We start from the raw sequence: 20437 nt of genomic DNA, 5'->3' as shown, positions 1-20437 counted from the left end.
ACAACTTTCGTGAAGAAAGTTTTTGAAACCGAGCGACGAAATAAAAGTCGATAAATACGTTCGGAAACGTAACGTTTTTCGAATTAAACATTCTAATAACGTTTTCGTTTTCGACTTCCGACGTCACAACACGGAACAAACACAATTTAATATTTTTGAGAACTTAAAACTTAGAAGTAGTCTTTTAACTTGTCCCGAAAAAAATCGGGTTATTACAAAAAACTTCTTGAACTCACAAAGGGCATTATTTCTTTCAGAGACATTCGATCTTATTTGTTTCTTTAGGCCTGAAAAATCTTCACATAAAGCCAAACCAGGTTTTAGTAGCTCTTGACTCTTAGATCTCCAGAGAGGCTAACTTGAGTACAGAAATATTGTAAGCATTTGAAACTCAGATTCTCAGACCTTTCGGCCAACAAAACTCTTAGAAGATTGTTTCTTCTCGTCAGTCAAAAAGACCTCGACGACTAACAGACTGAATATGCGAAACTTATTCATGGGGTCCCTAGCTGGGTAACCCTTAAATGTTCACACTAGTCAATAAACAGTAATCTCAGGTACATCACAAACCAAATGATGGGGTAAAAAAGAATAAGAAAATCATTCCCTGACCAGAACCCATGACTTCGCCAGAGATGTTACAGATGAAATTCTAAAGTAGAAAAAATAAAATATATATCAGTCTATCTCTTTATGTTTTTTTTTTGTTCTTTTGGTATCGCCACCTCACCGGAGATGCATGATACACTTCTGACTATATCCCGCAATCTGATTTTACATCTCACTCAAAGATCAAAACAAAAAAGCCTAGAAGGGCAACTCGAAACAAAAGCATTAACACAGAACTTCTATCTCTAACTTTAATCCTTCAAAACAGGTACTCCCAGTTAGCTCTTACTAACCAATTTTCTTTTACTGAGATGTATGAATGACGTTGGTTTGCAAAATTCACAGTTCACCTGCTTCACCAGATTATCTTCGCCTACTATGACGTGATATCAGAAATGTTCCTAAGCAGCAATTCCTGAAAAAGTTAGAAAGCAGCTGTTAAGTATCAGAAACAATAGCAAAAGATAAAAGCAATATTATATGATTACAAATGCAGAAAGGAAAACACAATGTACATTGATTGGAATCCATTTCCCACTTATCATCTATCTGAGTACAATAAAGCATAAAGCTGTCCATAATTACCACCAGCTACCTTAGAGGATCAATTCTACAAAATATTCTTCCCTTAATGTTTATGCCATGAAATATAAACATTTAAGCATCATGAAATTTACGGTGATCGACTAGTTCATTTATTACTTCTCCTTTCACACACATTTCCTTGATTGCAGAACTTGAATAGCCAAACATGTATTCCCACCCTATTAAGCCACTATAGCTTCTCACATCAAGCCTAACATATGTGATTTGTGTTACTTATAGTACAAGAATCTTGTGTAAATTCAAACTGAGGAAAACAGATGCTATATGGTAGGACGTGTATAAGAACATAAGAATTAAAGCTATCACTAAGACACAACCAGACACGAGATATCATGCAGGTGGACCATAGGCCAAACACATATTGATGGCATAGGCCGAGCAAAAAGTGTATCTGAAGAACAAGAGTCTTCATCTTGTACTTTTTTAGATTCCTATATTTCTAAACAAGACACCAAACAAAGACATCCAAGAAAAAAAAACACACAGGTATGTATATCTCAGAGCATCACAATAAACACTACAGTCAATTAATTATACTTATTTTCTTTACTCTGTGCTAAGTGTAGAAAACCAAACTTCTAAACACAAGCCACAATATACGCTGAACTTTCTTCCCTGATAAAATGGTATTCTGAAGTGGAGAAGAAAAACAAGCAATGTTCTACTATGGAGCAAATATTATAATTTTACAAAGATAGCATCAAGAGCTCCTTGCAATATGAGGGATATACTTAACATGTCAACTATTAAGGGCCAGCGATACAACAGTATGGTGTTTTTTATTTTTGGTCAAAAATTGTTTTCTCCCTCTTCTCTTACTTTCAAACTTTTTTACTAAAACTTGAACACACTTACAAAAAAAAACTTTTATGAGACGTGCAAACATAAGACCAAAACCAAAGTTTGATGAGGCAATACAAATGCATCCGCACAAGCATGCGCAAAAACAGGCAGGCAGAGTGAAAGAGACAGATAAGGAGAAATTTAAAATCTACATGAGCCATAAACCTGAGAGAACTTGAACATCTGCTGAGACAACATTCAAGAAGCAATTTCAATCCAAGGGAATACCAAATACCAATCAAGGAGCAGAAGATTATTGGACATCACCTACACAAGAAAAGAGAGATCCCATAAAGCTCTTTTTTTAGTTCCTCTTTTGTTATGAGACCCTATAATATTTATCAACACCATATCACAATGTAAATATGATCAATTTTCCCTACAGCCCTGCAAAATTGATCCTCATTTGGGCATCATCCTCTAAAATACCATGATGTTAGTAATCATGACTAGCTATGTATTTAAGAAGGTCACACATTATCAAAAACTTCCAGCAACACCAACAAAGCTAACTATTTGAAAGTGCAATCATATAAGATCCTGAAAGTTAAAAGCTACCAGCTATCCATTTGAAGTTTTGCAGTCATTTAATAATAAAGAATGAAAAAAATTCAAAGTAGAGAAGGAAGCACAATGTATAGACTATAGATATATCCAGGTAGCCATGAAACAATCAAATTCCGACTTATGCATAAACAGATCAATCTATTAGAGAGAGGATATAATAAAGGCATTTCACGAGTTCAGCTGGATGTAATGAAATGAGGACAACCTTAAGCGAACCACAACTGTGCTTAATGCCTTGATTAAATCTATGCAATCACTAACTACACCCATTTCAAGTTAATTTAACTATGCAACAGACAGCATTAGATTAGCAATAGCATTTCCTGTTTTCTGCTACAATGAATTCTGTAATACAAAGACCCCTAACACGAAAAGCAGATTTCATGAAGCATCTCTACACAAAAATGTTTAAATATTATTTCAGGCATGTGGATACAAGGAAGAAACAGCAAAAACAAGCAAGTTCAGAAATGGGGCGACACAGAGTTTTATATATATTTAATGCAATGAAATACTAACAATGTGGCTCTTACCTGTATTTGGCTGTCTCTTATTAACACTATAACCACCAACATAACCAGGAGAACTTTTAGCTGATACATCAGAAGCTGCACTGCCAAGCCCATACCCAAAGGGGCCAGACCCATCTCGCTCGGAATTTGATGATCTCCAAGTAGGATCACCATACCCTGAACCACCACTGTAGAAGTCAGCAAAGGCTGCCTCATAACTACCATTCGATGCAGCAAAAGAAGATGTAGGGCCCACAGCTGCACCACTGTTTCTTCCATAGCCTCCGGTTCCCAAGCCATAACTGTTATCACCAGCTCCATAGCCAAGATTCCCACTATTGTTGGAGACATTATTTCCTCCCCCTTGAGGTGAAATTGCCGTAGAACGCCAATTGACTCCAGCATTGCCAAATGTATTTCCTCCAATGCTGCCACTTCCTGAACCCATGTAAGTGTTGGAATTTGCAGAATTTGTATTAAGACCGCCATTCCCCCACAAATTCCGAGTCACTGAACTGAAAAAGGATGAGTTTCCTCCATTACCGCCTTCATATCCAATGGGGTTGCTAAACCTATTTGAATCATTGATAAAGTAAGGGCTCAATCCCCGTCCATAGCTCACATTATTATTAAAATTTGCATTTCCTCCATAGCTTGGGCTCAACCCTGGCTCAAAGTTCATTCCCATTCCATAACCACCAGAACCAAATGGAGGAAATCCACTTCGACCACCAGCAACCGGACTGAACCTACCAAGTCCATAACCTCCAACAGTACTTGGATTATACCCCTGGGTATAGCCAGTGAGGAAGCTGTTGACCCTACTCAGACCATAATTGTAACCACCAAGAGGACTGCGACTGGGACCAGGTGATAACTCTTTTGGAACTGCACGCTTGACCTCAACCATCTTCCCATTTAGTTCATGAAATGTCTTCAGCAAAACCTTGTCCACTGCTTCCTCTGAATCATAAGTGATGAATCCAAAGCCTCTCGGCCTCTGAGTGTTGTGATCATACATTACCACAACATCTGTAATTGTCCCAAACTGTTCAAAGTACTTCTTGAAATCACCCTCAGTAACAGTAGATGCTAAACCTCCAACAAAAATTTTTCTTGTGCGCCCTGGACCCGGAGAACCATGGATGCTGCCACTGTTCCTGCTCAAAGTGGTCTGATCATCCCTGGGAACAGCCTTCTTTGCCTCCACCTGAGAATACACAACACAGTCATAAAAACATAATAAAACTACAACAAACCCATAGATTACTGATCAACTAGGAAGGATAATTACTGCAAATAACTGATCTTGAAAAATATAAAAGAATGAGGAGCATGCTTTACTTTTCCTTGATTTGAAATTTACTTGAATACAGAACCACATTAAAAGATTTCCCTGCAATTACAATTTCATACCCGTAACTGCTACAGTAAATTGAATCTCACTCCACCTTTCATGAGATTTAAACAGAAGAGCTCAATGATGCCCGGCCATGACTAAGACATAAACACACAATCCCAGAATAAGACTACATTCATTCTAACCAAAGTACTACTATTACCATTCTTCCATCAATGTTGTGCTTTTCCATTATGACAGTGTCTGCAACTGCTGGGTCAGAAAAAACTACAAAACCAAATCCACGAGCACGTCCCGTGGTTCGATCCTTCATGATCACTGCTTCTACCACCTCCCCAAAAGCACTGAAATACTCTTTCAGACGCTCTTCATTTGTGTCCCAAGATATGCCGCCGATGAATAACTTCCCACTATCGGATTGCATTTTTCCTAAAACCAACAAGAATTCAATCTCATTAAAGTTTCAAATGCAAATCACTCTTGACTCGAACATAGACACAATCACTCAATCTTCATCAAAATTTCAAACCCAATTCAAATGAGCATGGATCCAAAAACAATTCCTCGACGAAACAGTAAAACCAAAACAACATCTCAGCTGAAACAAAACCTCTACTTTGATCCACAATCAAGCATCTGCCTAATCAAAACAAATGCAGCCAATCAAACTCTAAAAGAACACTACCTTTCGCTAAAAATGTTTCAAACAAACACACAGATTCAAACAAGTACTCCTTGATTCAATTAACTGATATCCGATCCTTCTCAATTCAGCAACACCTACAAAACAAAAATTCAGAAAGTTCTCCAATCAGAAAAAACTCAACAGGATCCGAATCCCACAACCAAATCAGACAAAACTGAAAACCCAAATCAGATTCTGACCAAACGCACCGATGAAGGAAAACCCAGATGCGAAACCTTGAGAGAAATAAAGATCTGAGAGGAGGCACCGTGAAAAAAAGAACAGAGGGCGATGTTCAACCTCCTCTCAAACATAAGCCCTCCTCCAAAACTTGGTATTGTTGTTTCAATGGTGCAAATTTGATTACCAAATGCAAATTCAGTTACCTAACAGATGAGTGAGGGATTGAAAACAAAGAATGTGTATTTCTAGGGGAAGAAAACACAAAGCAAAGAGAGAGAAGAAGAAGAAGAAGCTGATGGGGAGGGTCAGTGAGGAATATATAGGCAACTCTGAAAATGGGAAGATGAAGAATTTCACTTTCTTTTCTTTTTTTAATTGTGTGATTTTTTGCAAATGACGAATTTGATTTGAAATTTTATGGAAATGTCAGTCTGAATTGCCCAACCAAAACAGAAATTCGGTTCCTGATAAAATGAGCAGGATTACTTGTCCTCCGGGTCGCCCTTCATTCCTTGGTATACTTTCACCCTTTTGGTTGCATGAAGCTCTAACCCACGTAGTGATGGGCCCATTCGCTTCCCATCCTCCGTTGATTTCATTCATGACTTCTTCTACTCGAAACCCTTCTGAAAATGACACAAACAATAAGAGCAGAAGAGGTTCGAGCTTAGAAGCTTAGATTGTACACCAAATAAACATGAACATTCGTGATTTATTCGAGTTGAATTACTTCAAATTATCTACAATGTAGTTGGTTCTTGCGTGTGGAATGATTTACATTTAATTCCTTGTTCTTTTATGAACGAAAACACGTAAAGAAACGATATGAGCTACATTGTGCTCCTGATTTGCTGTGTTTTGACTTGCATAGATGTGGGGGTGGGTGTATAGGGTCATCACTCGCCTTGCTAATCACTTGTCGTCGGATTTTTCAAGGGAAAAGAGCTCAATTGTGGGATCTTCTTCATGAGATCGTGTCTCGAAAGCATATCGGTTGGATCTTGAATTCGTCATTGTGGATCCTCGACTAGGCAATTTCAAAGATTTTACTGGCAATTTTCAATAATATTTAACTTTGAAATAATTTATCTAAATGTTGATTACCTTATATATTGGTTACTTCACTTACTTGAGTGACACAAACTTTTCTTTTCCGTTTCTATTCTCTTTAGCGGTAAAAAGAGATTAAAAGAGTATTCTCTCAAAAAAATAACACAAATTATTTGAACACCGTGTGAAGCTATATTTTCTTTAACTTTCTTTGATGTATATACTGTATAGAACTAAATGAATTGAACAACACTAGACTACGCCCCGCTGATCTCTTAACTTCTAAAATTTATTGTTTCTCTTTTCTTGTTCCATTAGCCATGCCACTAGTTCACCTCCATGACCAAATCTTTTCATAGCCCTTGCCATTGAGCTTCAAACTTTTTTTTTCTTTCAAATGTATAGTTGTATACCATCAAACTTTTTAAATCGAAAATAAAAAGTCCAGCTTATCATATCCCTCTAAACCAAGTTGATACTAAAGTAAATTTTGTAATAAACGTCATCATTCAAAAGGGTGGCGTTCCGTGTTGCTGGAGTTGGTAATAGCTATTATTCACAACAACAAAAAATTTTACTACTACAAATGCCAGTGTGGTCATTCCAATCCCAAATGTCAAACTTCATACACTTTCAAATCCTGAAATAAATAAATAAAACCAAAACTTATATCATAAAGAACATACACCAATCTCCTTTTCAATATTCCCTTGTTGCAAGTACCAACGGTTGGTGATCATTTGTTTGAAATTTCGGCAATGAATATTCTCATCCTCCCTTGAGCTTAAATATAATAACTAATCATGCTTAGCCGGAATAATTATTTGATGCCAAATATTATCTGTTCTAGTGACATAATCTCTTCTTCGTTAGTGAAATTGTGTGCCAAACTGGTAAGTAAATAGTACCAAACTACCAACCCCCTAAATTGGGGAAGGGTAAAAACGAAAATAAGAAGTTGAAGAAGATTTGGCGTCAGTGAGTTGCGTCTGTGTGAGCACTCACTCTCAGACAATCCCAGGTATTATGGATTTTACTGCAGTTTTGGTCTTTTGGATGCGTCACATTCACACTAAAAGAAATTTTTAATTTAGGTAGTTAATTAATTCAATTAAAATTCAGGACCATATATGGAAAGAATATCAGTAGCAATCAGCATCTCTCTTCGTGCTCTCCAGTCTCCACGAAAGAGACTCCCCTATACACACTATTATCACACAATTTATTTTTTCACTTCAAATTTGACCACTCTGCCCTTTTGGCCCTTAGACTTGGAATCTAAGCAAGCGTAGATACTACTAGGGTTTCAGACCCAAAAAAAAAAAAGATACTACTAGGGTTCATCATTTTTGCAAGGAAAACCGAAATAACCACTGCAAAGTGCGAACATTGGTTTAGCTCGGTTTGGCCGCCGGTCAGCCACCTTGGTCTAATACAGGTTAACAGAGCATGCGAAGCAACATGAAGTAGTTTGGTCATTTTGATGAGCAGTTTGGTTTGGGATTACATACGCGGATATGCATACATAGGTTTGATTTGGTATTAGGTGGAAAAGAATACATTAATAAAAAACAAGAAACTCCCTAGAGCTGGAAGACCTTAAGCAAAAACAAAGAGCCGTCTGAGTTTAGGTAACTATTGCAAGCTGTCTGGTTGAACTAGTGAACCAACTCTTGACCCCAACCAGTCCACATTGCAATGATGAGATCACTTCTCTTCTTACAATACCTACGGGATCCAAATTTCTTACAGAGCAACAGAAGATACAATGGAATTAATACAGAAGAATTACCTAGCTCGAACAGAAGCATTAGTGTCTGAATAAGGAACGGGGACAACCCTTCAATGCAACCAAACGCTCAGTTTAATGGCTTCATAACTCTATTGAATATGCCAATAGAGAGAGATGACTTTCTTTACTCTTCTTGGTCCATTAGATGGTGACAATACAATCAATCATGTCCAACAGGCTAGGGATTCGGTTGGAAACCATGTCCCTCAGAATCACCCATACTGAGGACCAAATACTGAATCAAGCTATTTCTGACAGGATAGGGAAATAAACGATTACACACAACTTTGTAGTCTTGATAGAGTCAATAAAAGAGTTTAAAAATCTTACACAGAACACTACGTGTAGTCAATGATACCTTTCATATAGTTAAACACCAAAGGTCTTTTCAAATACAACAGAATGCAACTAGATTTTCCAGATGATGAGAAAATTGTAACTTTAAGCGAACCAACAAGCAAGTAAAAAATAATAAAAGAAGGGTGAATATGAATAGGACAAATAACAAACCATTTTGAAGATCATTCAATATGGGATCATATGTTGATTTAGCTCTAATGTTTATGTGAAGCCCTGTTCAGCCTAGCAACGTCAAATCCTTTTGGCATACAAAGCAATAGGGTGGCAGTTGATTTGATAATGATATGGGATAAAAGCATACATAAGTAGAGTTAGGTATGTGTAACCAAGCTACCCATCAAATGCAGCAGCTCCTCATGCTTGGCTTTTGTTACATGTAGCTCCAATGTTACCTATATGTCCAGAAAATATGTCAAAACTCAAAACAAATGGATGGCTCCAAGACTGAACTAGTTTACAAATTTAACCAAACTGGGAATAAGTTTAATTGTGACCAGAAATTGATACAACTTCACCCCTATACTCTATATGCTTTCTATTCTTTCACAACAAAGATCAGGCCTTCTGAACATCACAAAGCTATTTAATAAGTTTAATTGTGTGGAGCTATTGCAGAAGAAAACCACTATCGCATTAATCTGAGCCACTCCAAGGTTATAAATGAAGTAAGAATACTGAAATGTATCCTTAACAATCCCAAGATACCAGAATTAGCAGCTCCTAATTTCAGATAGACGTCCATCCAAACAGCAAAAGTCTACATACATTCATACACTAACTAAAGCTGATGCACATTTGTAAAGAAATTCTGCTCACCTCTTTGAATATTTCACTACGAGAAGTCTCCTCAAATCCCTACACCAACCATAGGCGAGTTTAGTCAACCTTTTGAAGAAACGAGTCCAAATCTATTCAACTATTTAAACTATGAGGGAAACATTGCATAATAGTTTGCGGCTGTTTGAGGGAGCAGAGACAGAAATACCAATTTCTTGAACAAGCCAAGTGATGCACCATTTGATTCTCCAATTTTGACGCGGAAAAGGTGAATCCCCAACTTTACAACTGCAAATGCCATCATCATCAAGACAGATTCCTTCCCATGTCCTTTACCACGACTATGCTAGCAAGAGCAAAATGTTCAATAATTAGATCAAGATGGAGGACATAATTTCTAAAAGTGATAACAAGATAGTACTCAGTAGTTGTACATTCCAGATGACGATATTGATTTAAAAAACATCCACAAATACTAGACAACCAAGGAAATGGGATCGGGAATAAATCAAGAATTTCACGCAGGTACCTTTTGGGTTCAGCTATCATTATTTCAACCTCTCCCATTTGGGGATCATCAAGGTCATTCATATATAAATTCACATCACCTACCATGGCTGTCAAAGAGCAGATCGTTACTCACTCATAAATCAAAATGCAAAACAAACTCCACCGTGCAAGTAAGCTAATCACAAATTTATAAGATGTCTACAGCTACAACAACACAACTGATTTGACAATATCTTCTTTCTCTTTGCTTTTCTTTTTAGGCATTGAGCAAAAGAACTAAGCAGGCGGTAGTAATTTCATGAATATGACAGAAATTAAGATAACCTTCCTCATGAGCCTCTCCATGTTTGAACTTCCCTACAACCAATTGCTTATCTAACACAATGAAAGTCTGCTCTGTGGGAAAAAAAACAAGTTCAACTCTTTAATTATTCATCCGGCCAGAAATAAACATGATAACAATGAAATCATAAACAAAAATAAAAATAATGAACCTTCCACATTACAGTCCTGAAATATCAAACCTTTACTCTTCTTGTGAACAAAGATCAAACCTTTACAAACCCAACATTGAATTGTGAAGTTTTATACCAAAACCAAGATGACCCAGTTCAGTTAATGAACAGATCAATCAGAAAACCCAGCAAAATGAATGAGAGAGAGAGAAGTAACTGTTGGGGTCTTGGGTCCAGGTGAGCTGCATATGGTATTCCTGGTCGAGAGTGAGGGGCTCAGAGCCGGTGGCCTGAAGCAGAGCAGGGTCTTTCATCCATTCATGGTATTTGGGGACATGTTCTTTCATGTAAGGTACCAGTATCGCTTTCCCTCCTTCCAAGCTCACACTCTCCTTCTCCATCTTCCCTTCCTCTCTGCTCTTCCCTCTCTGACAGTGTTTTCCCTTATTGCCTTTTCACATAGCTATTGCGACAGTGTTCGAAATATCTGATATATCGCCGATATTTAGAATCCGATACGATAAAGACAAATCGGTCCAAATTTATCGGTCAACGCATAAAATATAGTCAACGGCGATATATCGGTTGACCCGATATTGACCCCGATATATCGGTAGGTTATTTGTTGTGAAACGACGTCGTTTGATGCAATTTCATTTTTGCATAATCAAAACCCGTCGTCGCCATCTCGCATTCTCCCCTTAGACCTTCGACCTTCGACCTTCGACTTTGTCGCTTCGATCTGGAAGACTGGATCTCTGCTTTAGCCTTCAAGAAGAGCTCTCCCCGTCGCCATAGCCATAGCCATCGCCATCGCCATCGACATCGCCTCACCTCACCTTGGGTATCCGATTCCGAGAACAGAGCCATCGCCATCGCCATTGCCTCACCTCACCTCACCGAGGGGTATCCGATTTTGAGAAGAGAGCCGTCGCCGTCGCCGTCGCCGTCGCCGTCTCTATCGCCATCACCGTCGCCGTCTCTATCGCCATCGCCGTCTCCATCGCCATCGCCATCGCCATCGTCGTCGCCGTCTCCATCGCCATCGCGGTTTCACAATAGGCCAACAAGTAAATTTTCTTCATTTTCTTGTTAATTTATGCGGTTGGAACCCCTTAGATGCTTGTATATTCTGTTTTTTTGTGAATTATATCTTTGATTCTTGGATTAGTTGGAATAAGGAACTCGGATGTGTAGGCTGTGTAGCCAAATGTATGATTATTGAGAGTAATATTATGTAAACCAGTGTAATTTCAGTACTTGTAGCAAGAATGTCCACAACAACCCTTAAAAGTTAACTGCTCACTGTTTCCAGTTTGAAGGGAAAGACTGCATGTATGTACATCTCTGTTTCTACTGCAAGCAAGAGTCTATTTGTGTCACCCTGAACAATTAGTGCTCATGTGATTCCAGTTCACAGTTTTCATTTGTGCTTAAAGTATGAGTTACAAAAGGTTTTATTAGTTTGAAGTAAATTGTTGAAAGAGGTAATTGTACCTAGAGTGTAATGTTTTAGTACGTAAGGAGTTAAAATTATTAGTAATTAGAGAGATTGTTAACTTTGTTGGTTGCTTCTTATGGTGAACTCCCTGTGAATTGATTTTGCTTACACTGTGTTACATGTCTCCTGGTACATGTATTCTCATTAATTTACCCATGCAGCGATGTCGTAGACTCGTAGGTGTGTAACTTTAGAGTGCGGCAAACTCTTAAGTGGACTTCTTATAGTCATAGACTCATAGATGTGTGAAAAAACAAAAGCAAGCAGATTCCAAAATTCTTCTTCCTTGTTGATTCCTGCTCTATAGTATTTGCTTTTTCCAGAGCCTATATTGCTGGTGGTATTGGTGTGGGAATGCTTTACAATTACTTTAGCATAGGTATGTATAGTTATTGTAGGATGGCTGAGATCCATCCATGGTTTTAACCTGTTGTATGTGGACATGTGGTTGGATACTGATAGTATGTTGCATGCACATGGAATATCATATATAAGCTTATGTGTAGAATCATATATATACTGAACCCTTTTATTGTGTTGTGCTGGTCTTGGTGCTTTTTCCTTTTTCGGCAACAAATGGAAGGTCTAGAAATAATCATACATTGACAATGAATTTAGATTACAGTGAAATTTTATCTGTATACCGTGAGTTTGTAATTTTGTATTCATAGTTTCATACAACTGTGTAAGCACACATGGGGTGGATAATAATAGGTTTGTCAAGTATTGGTTAAATGTCAGCTGTCAATATCTAACTTGAATGGATAGAAATGAGCAAAATGGATAGAAATGAGCAAAACGAAAAACAATTAGTTTCTGTTATGTGTATATTGTTCCTATGAGCTAACAGCTAGTCAGAACAACTTATATAGCAGTTCTCTTTCTGCCCTGTACCAGCTTTCTTTAACTTGAATTAGTATGACAGTATCCGATAATCACATGCTTGCAGTAACCACTGTAACCACAGTATCCGATAATGCTTTCCCTAATCTGTTTTTTTGTCTATCTTGTAGTACTTGCAGCAGCAGCACTTTCCTACCTGTGTTTCTACTGCTCCTAATTGTTGTGTACTTATTTTCTTTGTTGGTTTAGGTTTTTAGTTTTTCCAAGTAGTGATTGCTTAAATTGGCTAGTGTTTTTAGTTAAGTTTCTGATGTTGCTGTAGTGTGGTTTGCTGTCTAGAGTATCAGGGGAGTACTGCAAGTCAAATTCTGGTCCAGTTTCTTGTTGGTTTAGGTTTTTTGGTTCAAATATAGTGCAATTCAGTCTGTCACCGAGGGTCTAGGCATGCTGCTATAACTGGAAAAAGACCATAGTTTTGTTGCAGTTTCTGTTTCATTTCAGTTCTGAATTTCTGGGTTGTCTTTGAGGTATTTGAGCTTCTAATGCTGGTCCATCATTGTTTGGTTTTGAAGGTTTAAACTTGTGAACTTGTTATGGCTGAAAGTGTTGGTACTAGTTCTTCAAGAGCTTCTAATGCAACCGGTTCTATTCCAATGACCACTACGTCTACCCCTTCACAAGTAAATTCCGAATCATTATGGAGACCGGCTTCGAATGATGTTGGTTGGGAGTATGGGTATTGTGAGGATATTACTAAGAGAAATGTGGTTACTTGCACATTGTGTCACACGAGAGTTATTACTTGTGGAATAACTCGATTGAAAGAGCACGTAGCCGGTATAAAGGGTAATGTTGCCCCATGTAAGAAAGCAAATGATGAAGCCAAAGCCAAGTGTAAAAAGGCTCTCTTAGAAGGGAAAGAAAAGAAAAATACTTTGAATGTCCATGATATAAAAGTGAGGGAAGAAGTGCACTTGACATCCCAAGATGAGGAAGATGAAGAAGATATCGGTAATGGTGGTGGTGATGAGGAGGAGGAGGAGGAGGAAGTTAAAATTACCGGAGCAAAAAAAAAGGAAAAATATTAGAGGGCCTATGGATAGATTTGCATCTTCTATTCATTATCCAACCGATGTAGGCAAGAAAAGAAAACAACAAGTTATCAATGACGCATTTGGTAAGGAAAGAACACAAAGTGTGCATGAATATTTGGCACGATGGGTGTATAAGAATGGTATTCCTTTCCATGCTCTTGACAATGATAGTTTTAGAAGATTTTGTGAAGCGGTTGGACAATATGGTCCGGGCTACAAACCTCCAAGCCAATATGAATTAAGAGAACCATTGTTGAACAAAGAAGTTGAGAGAACAAAGAAGGTACTTAAGAATCAAGAATATGAGTGGGCAAAGACCGGCTGCTCAATCATGACAGATGCTTGGAGTGATGGAAAAAGAAGAAGCATCATGAATTTATGTGTGAATTGTAAAGAGGGCACAACTTTCCTATCTTCCAAGGAAGCTTCCAATGACTCACATACCGGTGAATACATTTTTACTTATATTGAGAATTGTATTCAAGAAGTTGGACCACAAAATGTGATACAAGTGGTGACGGACAATGCTTCCAACAACATGGCGGCGGCAAAGAAGTTGCAAGAAACAAGGCCTCACATTTTTTGAACTTCATGTGCCACTCATACTATCAATCTCATGCTTCAAGGAATATGTAGCATACCTAAGTTCCAAGTAATAATTGAGAAAGCCAAAGCATTCACCGTCTTCATTTATTCACATCACAAGACATTGGCCATGATGAGGAATTGTACAAAGAAAAAAGACTTGGTGCGGCCGGGAGTTATTAGGTTTGCTATTTCTTTCCTTACTTTACAAAGTTTGAATAACAAAAAGCATTTGTTGAGATTATTGTTTGCAAGTAAAGAATGGGAAGAAAGCAAGTATTCAAAGACTTCAAAAGGAAAAGCGGTATTTGCTACCATAATGAGCATGTCATTTTGGAATGGGGTTTCACTTTGCTTGCAAGTATTTGAACCTTTAGTTAAGGTGCTTCGCCTTGTTGATGGAGATAAAAGACCTTCAATGGGTTTCCTATATGGAGAGCTACAAGAAGCAAGGAAGGAGATCAAAGAAGTATACAACAATCAAGAGGCAAATTATGCTCAAATTTTAGAGATTATGGATTTAAAAGCTCATGATCGACTTGATGGTCCATTGCACTTGGCGGCTTACTTTTTCAACCCTTATTACTTCTTCAAAGATAAAGGCATATGTTTGAATGGGGATGTCATGCAAGGTTGTATTTGTTGTACCGAGCACTTCTTTCCCGATGATGACCAATCCCAAGAAACCCTCATGAACGTTGAGTTGCCTAAGTATAGAATGGCTTGTTGAAAATAATGTTATTGAAGATATGGAAATGCAACAAGAAGCATCCGAAGTGGATAGTGAACTTCGAGAAGTACGGGAGCTTTATGAAGATGATTTTGCATCGGAAGATGAGGATGAAGGTAATGGAGATGATGAGCTTCAGTTCGAGTCTGATGATGAGATAATTTATGATCAATGTCCATCTCAATCAATCATTTAGACACCTATGTTTATTTTAGTACTATTTTGTCTATTTATGTATTTCATTGTCAAAACATCTAAATATTTTTATTTGTCCAACTTTGTTTAGTACAATCCCGAAATATATTGATATTAACTAAAAATAGCAAATCCGATTATTCTGATATATCCCGATATATCATTTTGTCCCTCAACCGATACAATCCCGATAACCGATATTTAGACCAATAGCCTATTGCAAACCAAACGACACCGTATAAAGAAGATGTTTTGATGGGTTTTGAGCCGTATAAAACTCAAATTGCTCGTATCGGGAATTACAATTATACTACAAAGATTAATGTGTTCCGGGAGAATTACTATTATACCTTGTGTGTGTCATAGCCTAATAGGTTTCATGTTAGGAGATAGATTAGCATCTCCGTAATAGATTAGGACTCCGAATCCTACGGGATTGTGGTTTTGTAAATGCCTATATATAGGCCCCCATATCATTCAATAATACACAATTATTTCATCATGCATCACGTTATCACGCACTTTGCCTTAGAACCCTGAACTTTTAGAGCCCTAGAAAATTTTTTTTCTCTTTTCTCCTTGCCGGCGCGCCTCCTGCACGCAGCTCTCCCCTGCAGCCAGCCCCGCAGCTCCTGCAGGCACGCAGCCTTGCAGCCCCGCAGGGTCTCCTCCGCATTCGCTCCGCAAAAACATCTTTTTGCCCCGCAAGTCCCCACATCAAAGCATTCAAAATTGCTCCTCCCGCATATTCACGCAAGAAATGCGAAATTCACAAGCTAGAACTTCGCTCAAGAGAAGCTACTCCCGTATACTACAAACATTCAAAGGTAAATTTTTCATAAACGTTCCCGCTTTTAAACGTATAGATATATTATATCGGGCGCTATTAGCCTTCTTCTTATCTTAATTCAGGCATTTCTTATAACGCCGATGAGACTATAGAGTGATTGGTTTCCCCTCTTGAACGATGTTTTCTGTGTGACGGTCCTGGGGGAGTCACGATTGTTTTGAAAGGGAAGTTAATCGATTTTCGTATAGTCTTTTGAGTGCACCGTTGTTTTGGGTGCGATCATGAGTATCGCCGTTTGCATCATTTTTTCTTGTGACCATATACGTCACCCCTTCTAATTCCTATTATACTTGAATCTAATCGATTCCGTATTCGTTTTTGTAGATGTCATCGCCATCTCGACCGAAATTTGGCCTTCTTGATCTAGAAGGAAAGGAATACCACCACTGGGTTTCCGACATGGAGCTCGCTTTCGAGAGCCGAGGAATCGAAGGCATGTTTGCCGACCCTTCTGCTGATTTCCCACCCATGGCTAAGACTCAGATTCTCATCTTCATGAGACGTCACATCCATGCAACTCTCAAGAGGCAATACTTGAACGTAAAAGATCCTAAAGAATTATGGGACAAACTACGTTTGCGGTACAACAACATTCATGATAAGCTTCTTCCTGAATTGACCATAGATGGGATAACATCCGTCTACTGGACTATAAGAGAGTGGATGATTTCAATCAGGATATGCTATGCTTGCAATCCGATCTTGGCACCGTTGGTGTGATCAAGACCGACCTAGATCTTCTCAATAAGACATTGGACACGTTTCCAATCCAATATGAGGTTCAAGCTCATACGTACCTCACTCATGTAGAGGAAGGGAAGATCCGGTCTTTCGCCGACTTAATGGCACTCTTGGCTAAGAAGGATAGACATTCTGAGATTCTCCTCAACAATAACAACAATAGACATGTTGGCACTAAAAATATTTCTATGCCACAGTCTAACTATGGAAAAGCTCCTAAGCAAAAGAATCAATCAATGAACGCTCCATACCAGCACTAAAACAACAACTCTCGTGGTGGGAGGCAACAAGGCCGGTCTCGGCCTAGCTCCAATACTTGGACATGTGATGGTGGCGGAGCAACCTCAAGGAGGTCGTGCGCCTCCTCATGCCTCCACTTCTGGTAATGGCAAGTCTCCATGCTTCAAATGTGGGTCCTTCAAGCACTTTAATCGCAATTGTCGCACTAGCAAAGAGATGATAAAGGCTTACTCCGCCTATAAGAAGTATCTACAATCCGAATCGAATCATGTGGATGAGGACCCTGAGATTGAGACTCACCATATCTCCATGAAGCCTGAGCCCTTTACTTCTAAGGCTAGGCCTCCGGCCGCTACCATGGATACTCCCGACTTTGATTAGTCGTTTTAGCTTCTTTAGCTTTATGATTTCAAGTATTGTTATGGCCGACCGCCATTGTTATTTTCATTGACTTTGAAATAGTTTTTTGATTTTGGAATTAGAAGTTCATGCGTGATGTATTAACGATTGTCATTCAATAAAATTTCTATTTCTCTTGCTTACAAGACGATCTCTTTGAGAATTTTATTTACCTTACACTTAGCATGATAATCAACGTGTGCAACTCACTTGGTTTTTAAATTGGACGATTTTGGGTTACATGAGACCCCAATAGCACTACATTATGGATTTGGAACTTAAAATTTGGAAAACGGACCTCGGAACGTCAAAAACGACGTCGTTTTGCCCTTGGTCGTACCCGGTTACTGTTCCGGCGTTTCCGGAATGTTTTCCGGCGTATTCGCCACCTTCCGACCATTTTTCCGACGTTTCCAGCACCGCCACCCGGTTCCTGCCGGCTTCCCCTGTCGGACCTGAAGTTCCGGCCTCCATACCGGCCGGTTTTCCGGCAATCGGTGCCGCCGGTTCCCGGCGAGTTTTTCCGACGATTTTTTTGTCGTTTCTCGTCATTTTTTCGACCTATTTACAGCAGTCTTTGCTGCACGTTTTCCTAGTTCAAATTTCACCCGGTTTTGAGTGCTTTTGACATGGTTTTCCAGTTCGTTTTTCCGGTTTTCTCCAAGTCCGTTATATACACTCACCGACACTCTTTATGTGTGTTTCCACACCATTTTTGGATGGTTTCTACCACCCTAATTTTACTGTTTGGTATTTCATTGCTTCAATACCATGATTTCCAACTCTTTAGTTGAAGAATGTAGTACTATTGCCATGTGATACATTCGATGTGCTCGCGCTTTGTTCTGATTCCCTTTCTTACAATATCCTACGGCGTATTGTATAGGATTGTTGCTGACTCTCTTAATTGTCATTTTATAGATGTCCCGCGGCGAAATCGAATGTCTAGCTGATTGCGGAACCACCCACACTGTCCTACGGCACATGCAGTTGTTCACTGATCTAGTGTTTTCGACTTATTTGATGACTACAATGATTGGCTCGAAATCCATCATTCAAGGAAGAGGCACTGCTTCTTTCATGTTGCCTAATGGTACGACTCTCAATGTCGTAGACGCTCTTTATGCGCCGAAGTCTCCCCGCACCTTGCTAAGTTTTAAGGACATACGTGCCAATGGTTTTCATCTCGATACTTATGTTGAGAATGGAGAGGAATATCTTCATGTTACCTCTGAGAAAGCATGCAAGCGCCGCATCTTAGAGAAAATGAAGAGTCTCGGGAATGGTTTGTATCTCGCTTCCATTCGAATCTTTGAATCATATGCGGTTGAACGCAACTTTTGTGATTCAGACTCTTATATGCTTTGGCATGTCCATCTCGGGCACCCTGGACGTGATATGATGATTATAATTCTTAAGAATTCACATGGTCATCCATTTTTCAAGTCTCGGAAGCGATTGGAGGATCACCTCACCTGTGCTCCACACGGTGAGGCCGTGCCTACCCGTGCATCGCACGGTGTGGCCAAGCATGCCTCTCTCGGCAGCTCCACGGCTTTCATGCCGTCGGTGGCGGCATCCCCTCCTTTACAGGAGCTTGTGATGCCTCCCGTGATTTCTAATGCCTCCATGGCAATCTCTGATGCCCATCACTCGTTTTGCAAAACTTGTTCTCTTGCTAAATTTCAAGGAAGTCGTTCTTTTGCTAAGGCTTCGACCGAGAACATTTTATTCTTACAACGTATCCAAGGTGACATTTGTGGACCTATTCAACCAGAATGCGGACCTTTTCGATATTTTATGGTATTGGTTGATGCATCGATGCGTTGGCCACACGTCGCTTTGTTATCCACAAGGAATGCTGCATTTGCTAATTTATTAGCTGAGATCATCAAACTTCGGGCTCACCACCCCGACTATCTTATCAAATCCATTCGTTTGGATAATGCTGGAGAATTCACCTTTAAAACTTTTGATGATTACTGCATGTCTATTGGGATCGAAGTTGAACATCTCGTTCCTCATGTTCATTCACAGAACGGTCTAGCAGAGGCTACCATCAAGCGTATTCAGCTTGTTGCTCGGGCAATGGTTATGGGTACTAACTTGCCGGTCTCTGCGTGGGGATATGCAGTGTTGCATGCAACGACACTTATTCGTTTCCGACCCGCGGCTAACCAAGCGTTTAGTGCGTACCAGATGGTAACTGGTTACGAACCCAATATTTCACACTTACGCATCATCGGTTGCACCGTCTATGTGCTTATTACGCCTCCAATGCGTACTAAGATTGGTCCTCAGAGATGATTAGGTATCTATGTCGGCTATAATTCCCCAACGATTGTCCGTTACTTAGAACCAACCACCGGAGATCTCTTTACTGCAAGATTTGTAGATTGTCACTTTGATGAGACATGCTTCCCATCGTGAGGGGGAGATGGGAATGTAATCATTCCAAATGAACGTTAGGAATTGACGTGGTGTGTCCCCACTATGTCTCATTATGATCCCCGCATTGCTCAAAGCGAGTTAGAAGTGCAACGCATTATCGACCTCCAGAAAGTCGCAGATTCGATGCTCGACGGCTTTGTAGATATTGCTAAAGTGACGAGATCGAACATACCCGCTGCAAATGTACCAGCACGGTTGGATGTCCCGAAATACGGGCGTGGAAGACAAGCTCCTGGACCTAGCAACGTTGGCACCGCCCCTGACAGTGGGACGGAGGCCGGCGGCGGCACCACCGTACGCCTTGGTGTTGCCGGCACCCCTTGTGGCAACGATGCCGAGATGGCCCGGCATGGAGCACTTCGGCCTCGGCTCCTCAAAGGAAAAGGGGGAGACCGATAAACTCTAGGGATTCAAAACCTAGAAAGAAGCGAATGACTAAGGCACAACGCGTTATCAATGATGAATCACCATCGTATGAAGTTGTCTCTGATTACAGCTA

The 20437-nt window shown here is 39.5% G+C and overlaps 3 protein-coding genes across 5 annotated transcripts; 1 reads left to right on the top strand and 2 right to left on the bottom strand.

The window, feature by feature from the left end:
- Nucleotides 1-463: 463 nt before the first annotated feature.
- LOC126797682 (heterogeneous nuclear ribonucleoprotein 1-like) lies at nt 464-5826 on the bottom strand. Of its 3 annotated transcripts, XR_007672459.1 has the most exons (6): nt 5392-5826; nt 5183-5277; nt 4700-4926; nt 3159-4347; nt 2224-2325; nt 464-1024 (listed from the first exon to the last, which is right to left on the bottom strand). XR_007672459.1 is itself a non-coding variant. In XM_050524367.1 (5 exons), exons 3-5 carry the CDS (start codon nt 4919-4921, stop codon nt 1011-1013), a joined length of 1425 nt encoding a protein of 474 aa, XP_050380324.1. In that variant the 5' UTR covers nt 4922-4926; nt 5183-5277; nt 5383-5826; the 3' UTR covers nt 466-1010. The 3 variants fall into 3 exon arrangements, 2 of the variants coding, with proteins under 2 accessions (XP_050380324.1, XP_050380322.1); XM_050524367.1 differs by lacking the exon at nt 2224-2325 and having other exon boundaries at nt 466-1024; nt 5383-5826; XM_050524365.1 differs by lacking the exon at nt 2224-2325 and having other exon boundaries at nt 466-1024.
- Nucleotides 5827-8738: 2912 nt separating this feature from the next.
- LOC126797683 (uncharacterized) lies at nt 8739-10710 on the bottom strand. Its single transcript, XM_050524368.1, has 6 exons — nt 10527-10710; nt 10179-10250; nt 9874-9961; nt 9553-9685; nt 9384-9422; nt 8739-8959 (listed from the first exon to the last, which is right to left on the bottom strand). The coding sequence occupies exons 1-6, from the start codon at nt 10708-10710 to the stop codon at nt 8879-8881; spliced, it is 597 nt and encodes a 198-aa protein (XP_050380325.1). The 3' UTR covers nt 8739-8878.
- A 2536-nt stretch (nt 10711-13246) lies between these two features.
- LOC126797280 (uncharacterized) lies at nt 13247-14333 on the top strand. Its single transcript, XM_050523933.1, has 2 exons — nt 13247-13664; nt 13792-14333. Exons 1-2 carry the CDS (start codon nt 13247-13249, stop codon nt 14331-14333), a joined length of 960 nt encoding a protein of 319 aa, XP_050379890.1.
- The last annotated feature ends 6104 nt before the right edge of the window (nt 14334-20437 follow it).

Source organism: Argentina anserina, chromosome 6 (genome assembly GCF_933775445.1).
Source record: "Argentina anserina chromosome 6, drPotAnse1.1, whole genome shotgun sequence".
Taxonomy (NCBI): Eukaryota; Viridiplantae; Streptophyta; class Magnoliopsida; order Rosales; family Rosaceae; genus Argentina; species Argentina anserina.
Note: the sequence above shows the minus strand (reverse complement) of the source record. Positions and strands in the feature narration are given on the sequence as shown.